The sequence below is a fragment of the Diadema antillarum genome, unplaced genomic scaffold, assembly GCF_040938485.1.
Source record: "Diadema antillarum isolate AM-2024a unplaced genomic scaffold, OU_Dant_1.0 seq00000378_RagTag, whole genome shotgun sequence".
NCBI lineage: Eukaryota > Metazoa > Echinodermata > Echinoidea > Diadematoida > Diadematidae > Diadema > Diadema antillarum.
This window is the reverse complement of record NW_027271377.1, coordinates 419,329-434,827: the sequence shown is the minus strand read 5'-3', so window position 1 is coordinate 434,827 and position 15,499 is coordinate 419,329. Positions and strand designations below refer to the sequence as shown.

The 15,499-nt window shown below is 37.1% G+C and overlaps 1 protein-coding gene across 3 annotated transcripts in view; it reads right to left on the bottom strand.

Moving 5' to 3' along the window:
- LOC139731555 (pleckstrin homology domain-containing family A member 1-like) overlaps positions 1–15,499 on the bottom strand; it is a 93,837-nt gene that overhangs the window by 17,545 nt on the left and 60,793 nt on the right. For all 3 annotated transcript variants that reach the window (XM_071642442.1, XM_071642441.1, XM_071642443.1), the window contains exon 7: positions 1,226–1,396. In XM_071642442.1, the coding sequence (XP_071498543.1) occupies positions 1,226–1,396 (171 nt within the window). The remainder of the gene's footprint in view (positions 1–1,225; positions 1,397–15,499) is intronic.

Genomic DNA, 15,499 nt, shown 5'->3' with positions numbered 1-15,499 from the left:
CAGCTGCAGGGACAATCGAAATTTGCTTGGCGCTGAAGAGGAGCGCCCTGCCATTTGAGAACAGAGATCGTGCATGCACACATTTGATGAATTCAATTGGGCGCTATCAATTTCAAGCCCAAGGTCGCTCTCCTCTCCAAATTTTGTCTCTGAAGAGAACAATAACAGAATTCCCCTTGACCATCAAAACTATGTTTTGGGGTGGGGGTAGGGGTGGGGGGGGGGGGTGGGATTTCTACAACACGTGACCTAGCCTGAATGCAGGGTCTGTCTCTCCCCCTTCCCTTCCCACCAATCCCTTCTTCTCTATCTCTCCCCCTCCCTTCCCCTCCCCTCCTCTTTCCCTCCCTTCCATCTCCCTTCCCTGTCTCTTCTCTCTCCACTCCCATCCTTCTCACCTTCCCCTCTCCTCCTTTCTCCCTCCCCTCCCATTCCCTCTCCCCTCCCATTCCCTCGCTCTCCCCTCCCATCCTCTCTTCTTCCCTACCCCCAGTCCTCTCCCCTCAACTCCCCCACCCTGGAGCGCTTACATTGCCTCATTTACTTCAATTCAGACCAGGGGGGTGTTTCGTAAAGTTGTTCGTAAGGTTACGAACGACTTACGAGCAACTGGTGATCAGTGCTTGTGCTGACTTATGGAAATTCTGATAAGTATAGCACATCAGAACTGATCACCAGTTGCTCGTAAGTTGTTTGTAACTTTATGAACAGCTTTATGAAACACCCCCCCCCCCCCCCAGGGCAATTTTTGAATGGGTGACTGGAACTTCCAGATTGACAAACAATGACATTAGATTTATAACGAGAATACAGTCTTCCCTACAGTTCTAACTTCAAACCTAGAAAATTAAAAAAAAATAAACTTTGTTAGTTGTCAACCAAACAGCCCTAACTCTATGACTATTGTGCAGTGTTCTAAACTAACAACCTGCCAGAAACTCAAGAGTAAGAATTTCACTTAACAGATCCAAACTGCATCACTCTAAGGAGCAACAAAGGATGGGAAAATTGATCAAGTCACCTCAAGCCAGGTTTGGCTAGGGAAAATGGATAAGACTAGCAGGCAAAAAAAAAAAAAAAATCTTGAGAGCACTACTTGAGTTAAATAGCAAAAACTTAGTCATGCTTTCTTCCAATTCTCTTGTCTACCCTGATTTCCCCATCCTCCCCCTCCCCCATCCCCCCATATGCACATGCACATTATGAATTTTCCACCTCTCCTTACCACAGCTCCCTGTTTCACACACCAGCCAGACTGCAGGATGTTCCGTCCCGGAAACAACTTGCCCACGGACTTGTCAATGGACCCTGCACCGTGCTCCGGCGACCTTGACAGAGAAGGATTCCGCATGCCGACGTCGTCATCGCTGTCACTCTCGCTAAACTGGGGCCCAGGCTGCAAAAGGGGAGGCCATAACGTCAGATTATACATTCTACACATTTGGAAGTATTTCAAACAAGAAGCAGCCATGAGTGTGCCCTAATTACATTCAGTTGATTTCTTTTCCCTACCAAAACTCACAAGCACTCTTTGAAGGACAGAAGGAAGGACTTTGTTACATTTTTTACAGTTCTAAAATACATAAAGTTTTTCCCATGGTCATTTCGCTTTATTATACAAAAACATGTTCATATAGTATGTTGATTTGATATGCCCAACGTGAAAATTGTTTCTGTAGTGAAACATAACCTCACAGCGATTAGGATATCATTCTCAGACATATCAATACGAAATTGGACAGCATTCCAACAAGTAGTTTTTGGTGTATGTGTGTGTGTATGTGTGTGTGTGTGTGTATTTTTTTCCAAATCATTCTAAACCTGCTCAATTGTGAGCATAACAACTTCACAAAATGTAAATCGTATTTGACATCCAGAAAAAACTCTTTATTGCACATACACGCAACGAAGGACAATAATGGCACCTATAAAGATTGCAGGTACAAATTGAAAATACAGAAGAGAGTGATCCCATGCTCCCATGCATGCTTAAATTGGCAACAATGATCAACAGGCATCCATGGCAACAGAAATAGGGACATACCACAATACATGTAGTGCACACAAGGTGCCTCATTCTGCAGGTGTGCATAACATGCGATCACCACAATACCACATGCATGTAACTTATTTCACTGTGACACCATACAGATACTGCCGCTCATTTCAGCACATAATAATGATGATGATGATATATATGGTAATAATTTAGTAACAATAAATATTGACAAAAACTTTAAGGACTGACAACTACTATATGTGTCATCAGATGTTCCTAAAACTTTCACTGAAGATTTTACTACCTTCGCTACATTCACTGAATCTACAATATGTTTGAGGAAAATTGAGTCAATACCACAGGTGACCATCAGGCTTGTGAAGTCAATTGTATTTTGAAGTAGTGGTAATAAGGAGGTTAAACTGATGCAAGAATGGCATACTACCCCACCTACAAAGGCACAGTCCTGGTGTATGCAAAATGATTGTCTATCATACTACATGCCACGGTACGAGAATTTAAAAAAAAAAGTTTTAACATTAAACACAAAATTGGCATCATATTACCCCCCCCCCCCTTCCCCCGCAAGAACACCATCAACTGAAAAAGTGGACTTTTCTGTGGTTTTCTTTTTTCAATTTTCTTGAAGTCTGGATGACAAAATTACCAGTCATCAAAGCATAGTAAGTGTGGCTAAGAATGACAAATCTGGCATCCAAAAATTCACATTCACGCTGATGACTTTAGTCCCTGAAAAACACATTCTGTGATCTGACGTCCAATGTTTCAAAAAATTTCTTCAAGTTCTGAAGACAGATTGTGGAAGCTTGCAACAATATTATTACAAACTATAGACCTAATTTCACCTTATGCTGGAGGTACTGTAACTACAACAACAGTCCTAATTTTGTCTCTACCATATAATTCCATGGCCTCCTTTTCAATATCGATAAAAGGTTGCTTTTTGTGGAAGCTGCAGAGAGAAAAAAATGGAACGATGGCCAAATATTTTAGAAATGCTCTGCTATGATTCCATTCAGTTATGTCCCCCTCTGCTAGGAGAAAAAGAATTGTACCCTCTTACATCTAAACAACAATTCCTGTCTAACGTAAAAAGCCACTGCACACTTTGAGTTAGAATCTTGACCAAATCTAACATTAAAGTCAGAGGGAGGTAGTATTTGAAAGTTTCACATGTTTTTCCCAAAACAGTCAAATTAGTCACTTACAGTAGAATTGGTGACATTTCTTGGGGGAAGGAAGGGACAGCATAATTGCTAAATTATCAACTGAACACCATGCTGCTGTAATATAGTTGTGTCCAAACCGTGGCAAGTGGTGTCACACAATGATATCATTACCTCATCTGCTATGAATATTTACTAATGACCATTATCAGTTTCCTCTAATCCACATAAAACTTTAATAGTCTATAAACTTCTTATACTAAATCCGGTTCAAAGAGTAAATCTACCCCATAGCATTCTTTTGTTTTACCTTACTCCATTGGTCAATCTAAACCTGAGAGGAGTTTCATCTTAAAATGCGGCTGCCACGTGGCTACATAAACATCTTTATGCTCAATAGAAAGTAAAATGTTGATGCAAGTCATTTTTTATGTTGCAATAAATGTCGAGAATGTGAAAGAATGAAACTGGCCCCATGCATAAGAAATAGTCAGGTTTTTGCAATCCTGTCATCATAGATAAACTTTAATTAGGTTCACAAGTTTCTAATATTCACAAATTTACATTTTGATGATTAGCTTGTAGTTTTAAACTCAAGTGCATCCACATGACACCTCATTCTGAAGATTAGACTTTCGAGGGAGAGTCCTGCTTGATGATTAAAACACAAAACCTGAAGAAATACATACATGCAGCTCTGGCGATAAACCTGTTTAGGTACATGACGATACAATAGTGTACAACATAACTGGAGGTTGACCTAGAAGCAAAGGGGGCATAGGGTCCATAGAGAGGTAATGCTAACTTTCAAGTTTGTTTATTATTGTGTCCATATGATGTTAAACTATGAATGCGAACCCTGCAGCTCGTGGATAGGGCAAAACCCCTTAGAAATTTTGTGATTCATCTAGTCATTGAATATTCTTTAAGATTGCGAACTTTTGAGTCCATCTACATGGGACTGAACTAGAAGCAAATCATCATTCAAGTTTAAAACTTCAACCTGTAATAATAGTGTATGTATGAGTTGGGGTGCATTTCTTCAATATTTACAAGTTCATTCTCACATTGGTCCCCTCTCCTTACCATAAATATCATTAAAATAATGTTTTTGGTCACTGATTTTGCAGCTGCATCTCCTGCCATTCTGTTAGTCTGAATCTACTCTTATTCATTAAAGCTAGCTTGAAAATTGTGTGGAAAATCTGCACTTCAAAATTGAGGCATTCACAAGGAAAGATAGTCAGTTTGGGAATATGATTGCAGTCACTTTTCTTGTATCTATGATACAAAGGAAAATGTCTAAGCTGTTATTTTCGCATACAGATATTTTTGGAAATGAAAAGGTCATGGACGTTTTTGCGAGATGGTGTTTTCGTGATTTTAACATCAAGGCTATCATCAGTGTACTAATGCCTGTAAGTTTGAGATATTTTTGCGTGTTGTTCAATTCGCGGTCCAACAGTGATTCACAAAATTCATGAAAATTAAGCCCTTGCAAAAATAACAGCTTACACAGGACAAAGTATCATGTACCAGGTATCTCCTTTGGATATGCACAATGTTTGATCTTTTTTATGCTATACTGCTACAGGAAATTCAATTCTGTGTTTTGTACTAGATAACACACAAAGATCAAACTTTGCTTTGGAAAATTCATACTTCCACTGAAAGCGCCAATTTGGAACGATTCTTGGCCCTTTTGTTGTTTCTTTACAAACGAAAAAACTTTGATATGTTATCTGCCACTCATGCCAGTGATGAATAAAAACATTCGCCTGGATTGATATCAGAATGAACCTGTCCTACATTGTAAACTGCCTGGTACCGTGTATATGCAATAGACATTGGAGGAGCCTGGAACAAATCCAAGAATCCAATACATAATAGCCCCTCGGTTACATTCATTACGGGTACTTTTACATTAACTGCCACGTCATAGGGTTATTGCACATAACATTTGAATTGCTCAATCATCTAGTACCTAGTTAGGATTAAAATGCATGGAGGACTAAGATTTAAAGGGATAGTATAGTAATGGCTGAGGAGAGGATTCAGTTTTTAATATTTTGTGAGATATTTAGAAACCACTCTATGAAATTTTAAAGAGTATACAATTCTAAGGGGAATTGAAAGTTTATTTGATGAAAATCAGTTTTCAAATGACTGAGATGTCCAAAAACAAGGTAAAACAAAATCCTAAATACAATTGTATGTAAAAGCATTTTAGTTTGCCTAAAATGAAGTCCTACATCCAGTTCATGGACACTGAGATAGTGCTGGAGGATTGCAGAGGTTTCGCCTGGTCAACATAATAGCTTCCTTCTGGCATTAAAGGGACTGTACAGTTTTGGTATAGGTGAGGATTTAGCTTTTAACGTTTTGCGAGATATTCAAAAACCACTCTATGAGATGTCAAAGAGCATGCAATTCTAAGGGGTATCAAAAGTTTATTTGATTAAAATAGTTTTTGAAATGGCTGAGATATCCAAAAACAAGGTGAAACAAAGAGATCCTAATGAAAGGCATGGCTTGTCGCCTTTTATAATTATCACTCTTTTTTTATATCTCAGCCATTTGAAAACCAATTTTCATCAAATAAACATTGAATCCTTCTTAAAATCACATGCTCTTTCATATTTCATACAAGGTTTCTCATTATCTCACTTAGGAATGTTATAAACCTGAATCCCCACCTCAACCAGTACTGTACAGTCCCTTTAAACACAGTGCTTCAAGCAGCTCTAGAATAAGTGGGCCAATTCATCATTGAGACATCCTAGGCAATTTATGGTTGGTCATTACTCTCATGCAAATAGCAGATCTTTTTTTTTTCTCTGGATTAGATTTTTAAAGATAATATAAAAATTTGGTACCTCAAAAGTCTCCCTGAGTTTCCTTGTCTTAGTTTGTGTTTCAGGTTAAAGAACCTTTCATATAACTAACACTGTGAGACTTGCTCGCCCCAAAGTGCTCTCATGTCTTAGTAATCATGCAATAATGGTTTCGTACAATACGTGTATATTGATTCTCGCGGTACCGCGTCGAGTCAAACCAATGGCTCGTTCGAATTTTTCAGAGCCCGCTCTGCTCTGGTACGAAACCATTATTGCATGATTACTAAGACATGAGAGCACTTTGGGGCGAATAAGTCTCACAGTGTTAGTTATATGAAAGGTACTCTAACCTGAAACACAAACTAAGACAAGGAAACTCAGGGAAACTTTTGAGGTACCAAAACCTTATATTACCTTTAAATTAGATTTCCTAGAAACTGCCTGGCTCATACAAGACAGTAGGCCTACAATAGTTGGCCCAGCTACAGTGACTTCGGACATAACATAGCAGACGTGCAAAAACTGGTGATGCAGCAGAAGTAGAAGCAGCAGTACACAAAGACAAAATTACAGCTTGATATTTCAAATACATCTCACTACAGGGAAGACTAGTTTAAAATAACTGTAAACTTATTTAAATTTACCATTGTATTACCATTGTAAGCAATGAGTAGCCAGTGAACACAAAATGCTGTATACTGGGATCCACCCCCTCCTTGTATTTCTTCTTTTTTTTTTACATTTCAATTTGATTCTGCTAAATGGTCACCTGGAAATGAGTTCAAAGCTACTCCAAAAATCATCATCTTAAGGTCCAATTATTTTGTCAAATAAATATTGATGTGCAATTTGCACAAGAATGAACAAGTCACTTATTCATTCATTCATTTATTCATTCATTCATTCATTCATTCATTCATTCATTCATTCATTCATTCATTCATTCATTCATTCATTCATTCATTCATTCATTCATTCATTCATTCATTCATTCATTCATTCATTCATTCATTCATTCATTCATTCATTCATTCATTCATTCATTCATTCATTCATTCATTCATTCATTCATTCATTTATTTGGACAGGAAATTTGTCCTGTCAGTCAAAATGCTCTGGAAAAAAAAAAACTCAATCAGGCTGAAGAAAAGGCTGAATACAAAGTTGACAATGTCCTAATTTTTGCATGGTTTCAATGTTTCTAAAAAGGAAAAAAAAATCACTATGGGGGGGGGGGGATGTTTCTTTTAAACTTCTTGAAATTTGTCAATCTCAATTTGAAGATTATTTTGTAGAAGTGGAACCCGCATTGCAGTTCCTAACTTCAGATTTCACTGAAGAAGAAGAAGAAGAAGAAAAGTCACATTGGGTTTAGATGGCTTCTCGACTTAAACTCCAAGATCATTCCCTGATCAAGCAAAAGGTCACCACAGCCCAGACTCCAAAGATTAACATCTTTCTCAAAAACTGATTTAGGGATATCACCCCATTTTTCCAACAACTGCTGGTCTTAGCAGAGCTCATCTCTTTCATTTTCCACAGAAAAAGCTGATCACAAAAGTATGTTTCCACCCATGTAAACACTTATATACTGTACCTTTCTCCTCTCAAAGGATGTTTTGAATAATTATGTCATAAACTGAACATTTTCTTCTCTCATCACTGGCTTCATTATCCTTGGAACGACTCTTTGCGGGCTAGATTTTTATTTTTGTTCCTTTGGAGAACAAATCAATCTCTATCTTTTTAGTGACATGCTCTTTCCTTTGTCATTCTTTTTTTTTTTAATGTAGTGAGTGTTATTCCCCTCACGTCTTGGAAGACCTCAATGGCATTTCTGCTCAGCAATAGTTCCATGTCATTCTGTGGACAGGAAGTTCTACAAAACAGGGCAATGTCCTGTTGCTGCTATATGTTAACCCGTTCAATATTGAATTCTGAAATCTTCATAGACTTAATACACAAGCCACCAGGTTCCCGTATGGAACGGGTGAAGTGCCCGTCTCTGAGTGTGTGTGTGTGTGTGGGGGGGGGGGGGGGGGGGTTGGGAGGGGGTGAAAAACATGTGTTTTTAAGACTACAACATTTCAAGAATAGCGCAATGAAGGAGGGCGTGAGTCTAAAATCTAAAGAATTCCTTCCACGTGAGACATCTTTATCACGTTTATCTCTCACACCCACATCCTATCCAGACAAGAAATATTTGTCGTACGTGGAAACTAAGATTAAAAAGAAGGCAATTAAAGTTGTAGCCCGGTGCAGAACTTCCGAGGGCTTTCCCCAACTCTTAATGCGGCAAGATTTGATGTTCTTCTCACACAACAGAGAATGTTTACCTGCAGTATATCAACCACATCCTACTTAGAGAGGTTCTGCCGCCTCCAAAAGCATGATGTTCTCCATAACAAGAGTGTGCAAAACAGGACACTGGGGCATTGATATTGACATTGACATGTCGGATGCGACTCGTCAATCAAAGGGGCACGAGTTAGGGGTGGGTCATCTTCAAAATGAAATACAATGCAGGGCCGCATTTTACTACACGGAATAAAATGAATCTCACACTGAGCAGCGAGGGCATTAACAAATGAGGCTTCTAGAAAACTAAAACTACCTAGATGTCATGTGTCCATTGCTCAAGAACCATCACAGTTAATACTAAACTATCAGTCCTTGGAGATCTAGGTGGTTATATCTTAGAATTGTTGAATTACTGTGCACTTGTGTCTTACACAAGATGGCCCGTCCACAATAAATGTGAATAAAAATATCATATCATCTCAAAAAATCTTTTAAACACTCCTTGATACAAGAGAGTCATCACTTATCTCCAAGCCAGTCCACCTAAAATAGGAAGACAACACTTACACAGTGTACTTGATCTGAGTACAGATTTTTGTTGTTGTGGGGGGGGGGGGGGTATAATAATGTCATACAAAACAAAAATTCTCTTGTTTAAATTTCCTGTATCAGCAATGTCATTTAATGCATACTTAAATTGGCAATTCATGATTTTCAAACTACATAATTGGTGACCAAGAAAGTTTGCCACACCAGTCTTTTTGAACTCCTTCAAGAAAACAAAATAAGTGGCAGTCTCTTTTTCTTTACAAAAGGGCTCAATTCCAAATTTGGAAAGAAAGGGCTGAAAAAAAATTCGTATGACATCAGGAGTTCATGTCATTGCAACTTTGTTTTTTAAAAGTCATCAAAAGTATTTAACACCTTTAAAATGACTGTAAAATAGGAAAGACAAATAATATCTGACAACATGAAAGGTTTCCAATGCTTACATATTTCCCATTGAACCCACTGCCCCACTGTGATAAAAAGCAAGAATATATAAAGCATACAAACACTGAACAATGCCAAGATGCACATGCAAAACGTATCACAACTCATCTCAGACAAACCACGAGAAAAAAAACCCAAAGACAACAGAATCACGTCACATTCATATATATAGACATCAACCAGAACTGCAACCTTGAGCTAATCCTTCCTTCTCTTTGAATAGCAAGAATGATTATAAACCAGTGCTGATAATTCTTAAAAGTCCCAATACAGGCCCACGTGTTACAGTCGGACATGCACACCACAAGACTAATCGATTCGAGTATCAACTATGTGAGGGCTACTTGTATATATCGAAATATTTGTCTCTCCTATGTGAATCCCTTGGTTATTTCCATGTGTAGAAAGATGTGAACACAACAGTGTATGGGCATTAAACAGGCTATGATACTCATTATTGAGTTGTCAATGCAGAGGAGTACTAATATGGTGGAGTGCATCTAGCAATACAACCATTGCCCTTTGAGGGGTAGGATAATATTTTTTTTTTTTTTTTTTTTTTTTTTTTTGCTGTGATGATAACTCTCAATCCTCCCACTCCTGTTTATGGGGACAACCCTCTCAAACAAAAGAATACACAAAGCTGGGAAATAGTCATGCTATGTGAAAGCCATCAATATGACTAAACCATACTAACTGGAGAAATATGCAAATCAATTTTGTGCACTAGTCGATCACAAGAACGGGGAGTAAGAAGTGCCCTCTTGTGGTCAAATGCATACATCTTTCTGCAATTCCCTGAATTGAACCATGCAGGTAAAATCCCCAGTGGAAAAACAAAAAAGAAGAAAACTTGGATACAAATCAGGCGATGGTTCGTGTGATTGTGAAATCAATAATTTGTGAAATTTGCCTTAGAATGCTATCATTTAACAAAGTTGCTAGAAACTGAATCCCTCACACAAATTGCTATATTTTGTCTTCTTTTTTATTTACCTTTTCAACAGTATGTAAATATCCACATGATATGGTTTAATTGCCTGCATTTTGTATTATTAAGTTCACAAATAGCTTCAGCTTTGCACACGCTAAGTACATACGAAAGTGTATTCTGCTATGTATTCATATGCTCACCTCAACAAGGTTGTGTTCCTTTTTAATTATACATACGGTGGGGAAAGTTTTGATTAAACTTATGTATCAAGAATGAACATCAGTTGTTTTTATATATATATTACCAAGACAAATGGTCCAGGAACAGCACCACACTGAAATGATATTTGTACATGAATGGTAAAATTCCATGCAATAAGGTAGAAAAATGCAGAGGCCCCATGGTCATTGAGTAGTATCAAGGTTGATTCCATTCTCACTCTACTAAATGCATTAAGGTAAAATACTGACCAGTGCACGTATACTAGCATCAACAACACAAAATTCCTCCCACAAAAAGGCCACTGTGTCCACAGACTGATAACTTACCTTTAATTTACCATCTACATTTTTAAGGATACTTCGATCATCCCACTTGAGGCAAAGAAAATGAAGGAGAGAGCAACATGGCGCATAAGATAATTTATTGAATAATGATTTTGGCATATTTATTACAAAAGACTTTGTGTAGGCAAAACTATCCAAGTATATGCACGCTCTACATCTTCATATATGCATAGCATGTACTACATACCCACAAAGCCATATGTTCATTCCGGGCTACAAATAACTTCATACGACAGTTATTAAAGACAGAGCCCTAGACAATTAATTGCATATTGACTAGACAATTAATTGCATATTGACTAGACAATTAATTGCATATTGACTATACAATTGTATTATGTATGAGTAAGTGGTACTGACCTTCATTTGATATGCACTGCATAAATGGCAGATTTGTGGGGTCGTTTTTCACCCATGAGATATACTTGGGGAAAACGCTAATTTCACTATTTTCAGCATTGTAAACTGATTTGGCATGTTCTTGTGGAAACAGAGTTTGTGCCTTTAAACTCTTTAATACTGCAAGAAGCCATATATCCATTCCCCTACAGGAAGACGTTGATACAAGGAGAATGTTGAAACATGAAATACAGACAAAGTGAATGGTTAACAAATTTCTGTCAAATCACTGCACATATTTTACATTGTGTGTGTACCTGTGTGTGTTTGTGTGTATCAGTAGAAGATATTGAAGTAGAACAATTTTTTTTTTCATCTGAAAATTCCCTCTAAGGAAATGAATGAAACAGGTATGAATGACTGGAAACAGAAAACTGAAAACTTTGCTTTTAGATGAAAAATTCTAAAATATAACATAATATTATCATAAAATGTGGAAATGAAGGATAATAAGGCAGTGACATGAACACAAAGGGAAACTCAATGCCTTCCTACAGATAATCATATCCCTCATCAGGCTTATAAAAATCTTTTAAAGCTTCCAGTGGTATCATATCAACACATTCTTCTGCTGTCTACAACATTCTCTTCCTATTTTACAATAAATGAACAGGATGGCGAATTTGAAAATTGATAGCCACTGACTGCAAATTTACTAGCAATGGCATATTTTGGAATTTTTTTCAAAAAACAAAACAAACCAAACAAATAAGCAAATAAACTCTTATGATTAACCATGGAATGATTGAGTTAATAGCCTTTCTAAAGACATATACCTTTATCTCATTTTCCCTAAGAAGGCAGTTAAGTGCTAAGCTTGGAGTAGTCAGCAACAGACACGATAACTGGGTCTGACCTGTACTGGAAAGGTTATATGCCACTAAGGACCACTTTCCTTCTAATCCACAAACTTGTTTTCCAACGTCAAGAATTCAAAATCCCCCTTTTTCGAAGGAACACAAATCACGGCATCCACATGGCATCTCCCAACAACCACAAATTTTGTTTCAAAACCTCATTGCCGCATGGGGAATATGGCACTAGGAAACTTTTAGGCATGAAATTGCTATTTAACCCTTTGCGTGCTTTAAGTGCTGATTGGTACAGAAAACCCCATAGCCTTGTACACATTGTCCAAAGTCCCTGGCATAGAAAGGGTTAACATTCAAATCATTTACAGAAATAAACCAAGCTAATGATAATGGGACAGAGAATAAATTTATGCAAAAGATACATATTATCTACTGTACAATATGTTTATTTTGAGTTATGATCTATCATGATCTTCTGATATGTCTATCAGTTAGGCCTACCCGGGTCTGATATGTACTTTGCACTACTATACATTCAAGTTCGTACTGCATATAGCTTCTGAAAACATCCAAAAAGTCTGCAGCTGTGAAAAGAATTCTAGTGTTTCAGTACATCTGCATGGATGTTTTGTGGACAGTTCACTGCTTTTGAGTTAATAATAATAGTGTATACTTCCATAGCGCAACAATCTATCAAAAAGATGCTCATGGCACTTTCGGCTTTAAGGTTAGGAAAAGGAAGAAGAAAAAGAAATACTCTATATGACATCTTCACTTTTTTTCTACAACATATTTAACAGATATGTTTTTAAAGATGTTTTAAATGATTCCACTGAAGTTGCCCTGCATTAGAGGGTAACCGTCACACATGAGCCTACCAACAGTCCTGAATTTACTGTCAATACTAGGGGATAACAGTCGTACTATTTTCTCAAAATGTCCAATTTCACTATGAACTTCTACAGTCTGAATATATCAACATCATTGGATGGGAAGGCTACAACAGCTTGTGGTTTTACGGTAGTGAATGATTTACGGAAAGTACACGGCACTAAAAGTCCACTGAAGAGACAAGCATCCCATTGAGATAATGCCTACAATGGCTCGATGGCAGGATTGAATTTGGGCTCCTCGACTAAAAGGGTACAATATCTACAAGCTGATATGTGATGCATTACCACAAAAGCCATACAATGTCATGAAAATATTTTTTGTTGCTGTTTTGACAGATATGAATCTGCAAGATGCTAAGCTTTAACTTGATATATGATTTGTCGTACTTCATTACAACAAAAATACTTTTAAAAGGAATTAAAAAGTACAAAACTGCAAAGCTTATATTGCCAAAGTCAGTTTACACACATTTTTCTTCCTTTTATGATCTCCAACTTTATATGGGTAATGTGATGATGCACCACATATATATATCTTAACCACTGAGTACTATTTCCTGTTATTGGGTACATGACAAGATATGGCAGTCCCACTTCAGTTCTCATTCCCATTGGAAGCAATTGCACCATCAACAATTTCCCCCAAAACTTGGCATACCTATCGAAGTGCCCCTGAAAACATCTTCCTCAAATGGTTTAGGAAGAACACCAGTGAAAGAATATCTTCAAAATTGGCATCCTATGTACTCAGTCTCTGATGGTCATTTCCCTACATACATATTATCTGATCCAACAGGGCCACATGGAATACTAAATACTGGCACTACGATTGATTGAAGGCTCTTAGAAACATCCTAGGTCCTACTATTCCTTGCATGATCTTTGAGAGACATCTTCAGCTAGAAAGAACTTGAGCTACCACAACAAGGTAGTAACAACCATTCAGTTTAATAGACGCATTGCAATTTCCGGCAAGGTAGTAGTTCTCATTCAAATTAGTTGAATGTATAGAATTCCTTGATGAATGAAAAGACCTAAAACAAACAAACAAACAAACAAACACATCATAGAATCCACCATCGATGCTTGCTACAACTGCAGCTGCCATTATAGGAATGACACAAAATAAAAGGATAAAAGTAACTAAGCTGCTGCAGGAAAGTCTCTGTAAATTGTATAGAATCTCCTGATAAAACTAATGTCCCACTAATACCATACCACAAAATACCATAAAACCTTCTCTTAAGCAAACTTCATCTCCATGATTTCAATATACTATGGCCATTTCCAGGACTATAGACGAGAAGACTTCCATACTGTGCTGGATCATATTCTAAAAACAATTATATCAAAGACTTAAATAAAAAGAATAATCATATTTTGTTTTCTCAAGGCTTGAATATGACAGGAAAATTCTGCAGAGAAATAAAACATACATGTATGAGTGAAATTCACATGTATAATGCATTAAGAGCTTGACAGCATTCTTCTTCTCCCCCTTTATTATATTAATATATATCTCTCTCTCTTCCACTCTCTGGAACTTTTCAGTGAGGAGGCATGTCATATTGAATCCATCGCAGCACCAGAATTTTGGAAGATGCAACAGTTTGAAAGATCAAAATCAAACAAAAGACAAATTGATTAATTGGGCTAAATCAAGATTGCATTGTGTTAATATTCCTTGCATAAATATATCTTTGGGTTCTTTGCAATTTTTTTATAAAGCTGCTATTTAGAAAAATTATGACACAGAGCAAAAAAAAAAAAAAAAAAAAAATCATATCACGATGCACAAGATGCATACCATAGACAACCAACACTGACTGCCAGTCACCAATCAAGCCCTGCATCAGGACATGAAATACAAAATTAAAGACAAACGTTTCTCCAACCAGGCATTTCTTTTAAAAACACTTTAATCACATAAAGAATCTGATAGCTCATTATTCGTGATGTTACATGAAACCAACAGTAAATGGTGAATTCAGTGTCTTTCAGGTGTGAGTCCCACCGGTTCCTTTTTCCGACACGTTTGTTAATTTACAGATCAGCAGTTGTGATTTTAACAAATTTAATTTGTGGAAGGAGACAAATTGAAGAAACTCACACCTGAACCTTCACCCCTCTGAATAGTATCTTTCTTTCATTCAGCATCTTTGTTCCATCTTAAAGGATTTGCAATAAAAGATTGGGCAAGGCCTGAAAAAAAAAGAAAGCCCATTTTTTAGTCATATCATGATAGCTTTGCCAATGAGGATTTAGAGTTATATACTACATAATAACATACATTTCCCTATACAGGTCTTTAATGACAAAAGGCCTGCAATTCTGACTATGAGAATCAAAATAAAAAAGAAGACTGAACAGGTAGTAACTGCAAAATAAAACCCTTCTTTATTGGCTTTAATGTCTTCAACCTGGAGCTGCTGCAGTTTTGAATTTTCACTGTCACTACCAGTGCACAGATTATATGCAAAGTCCAAATATTCAAATCTGCATGTACAGAAACATGTTGGTTTATTGGACAAATTTTGAATGGCAAAACCCTGATTTAGAAATACTAACCTGACCTTAT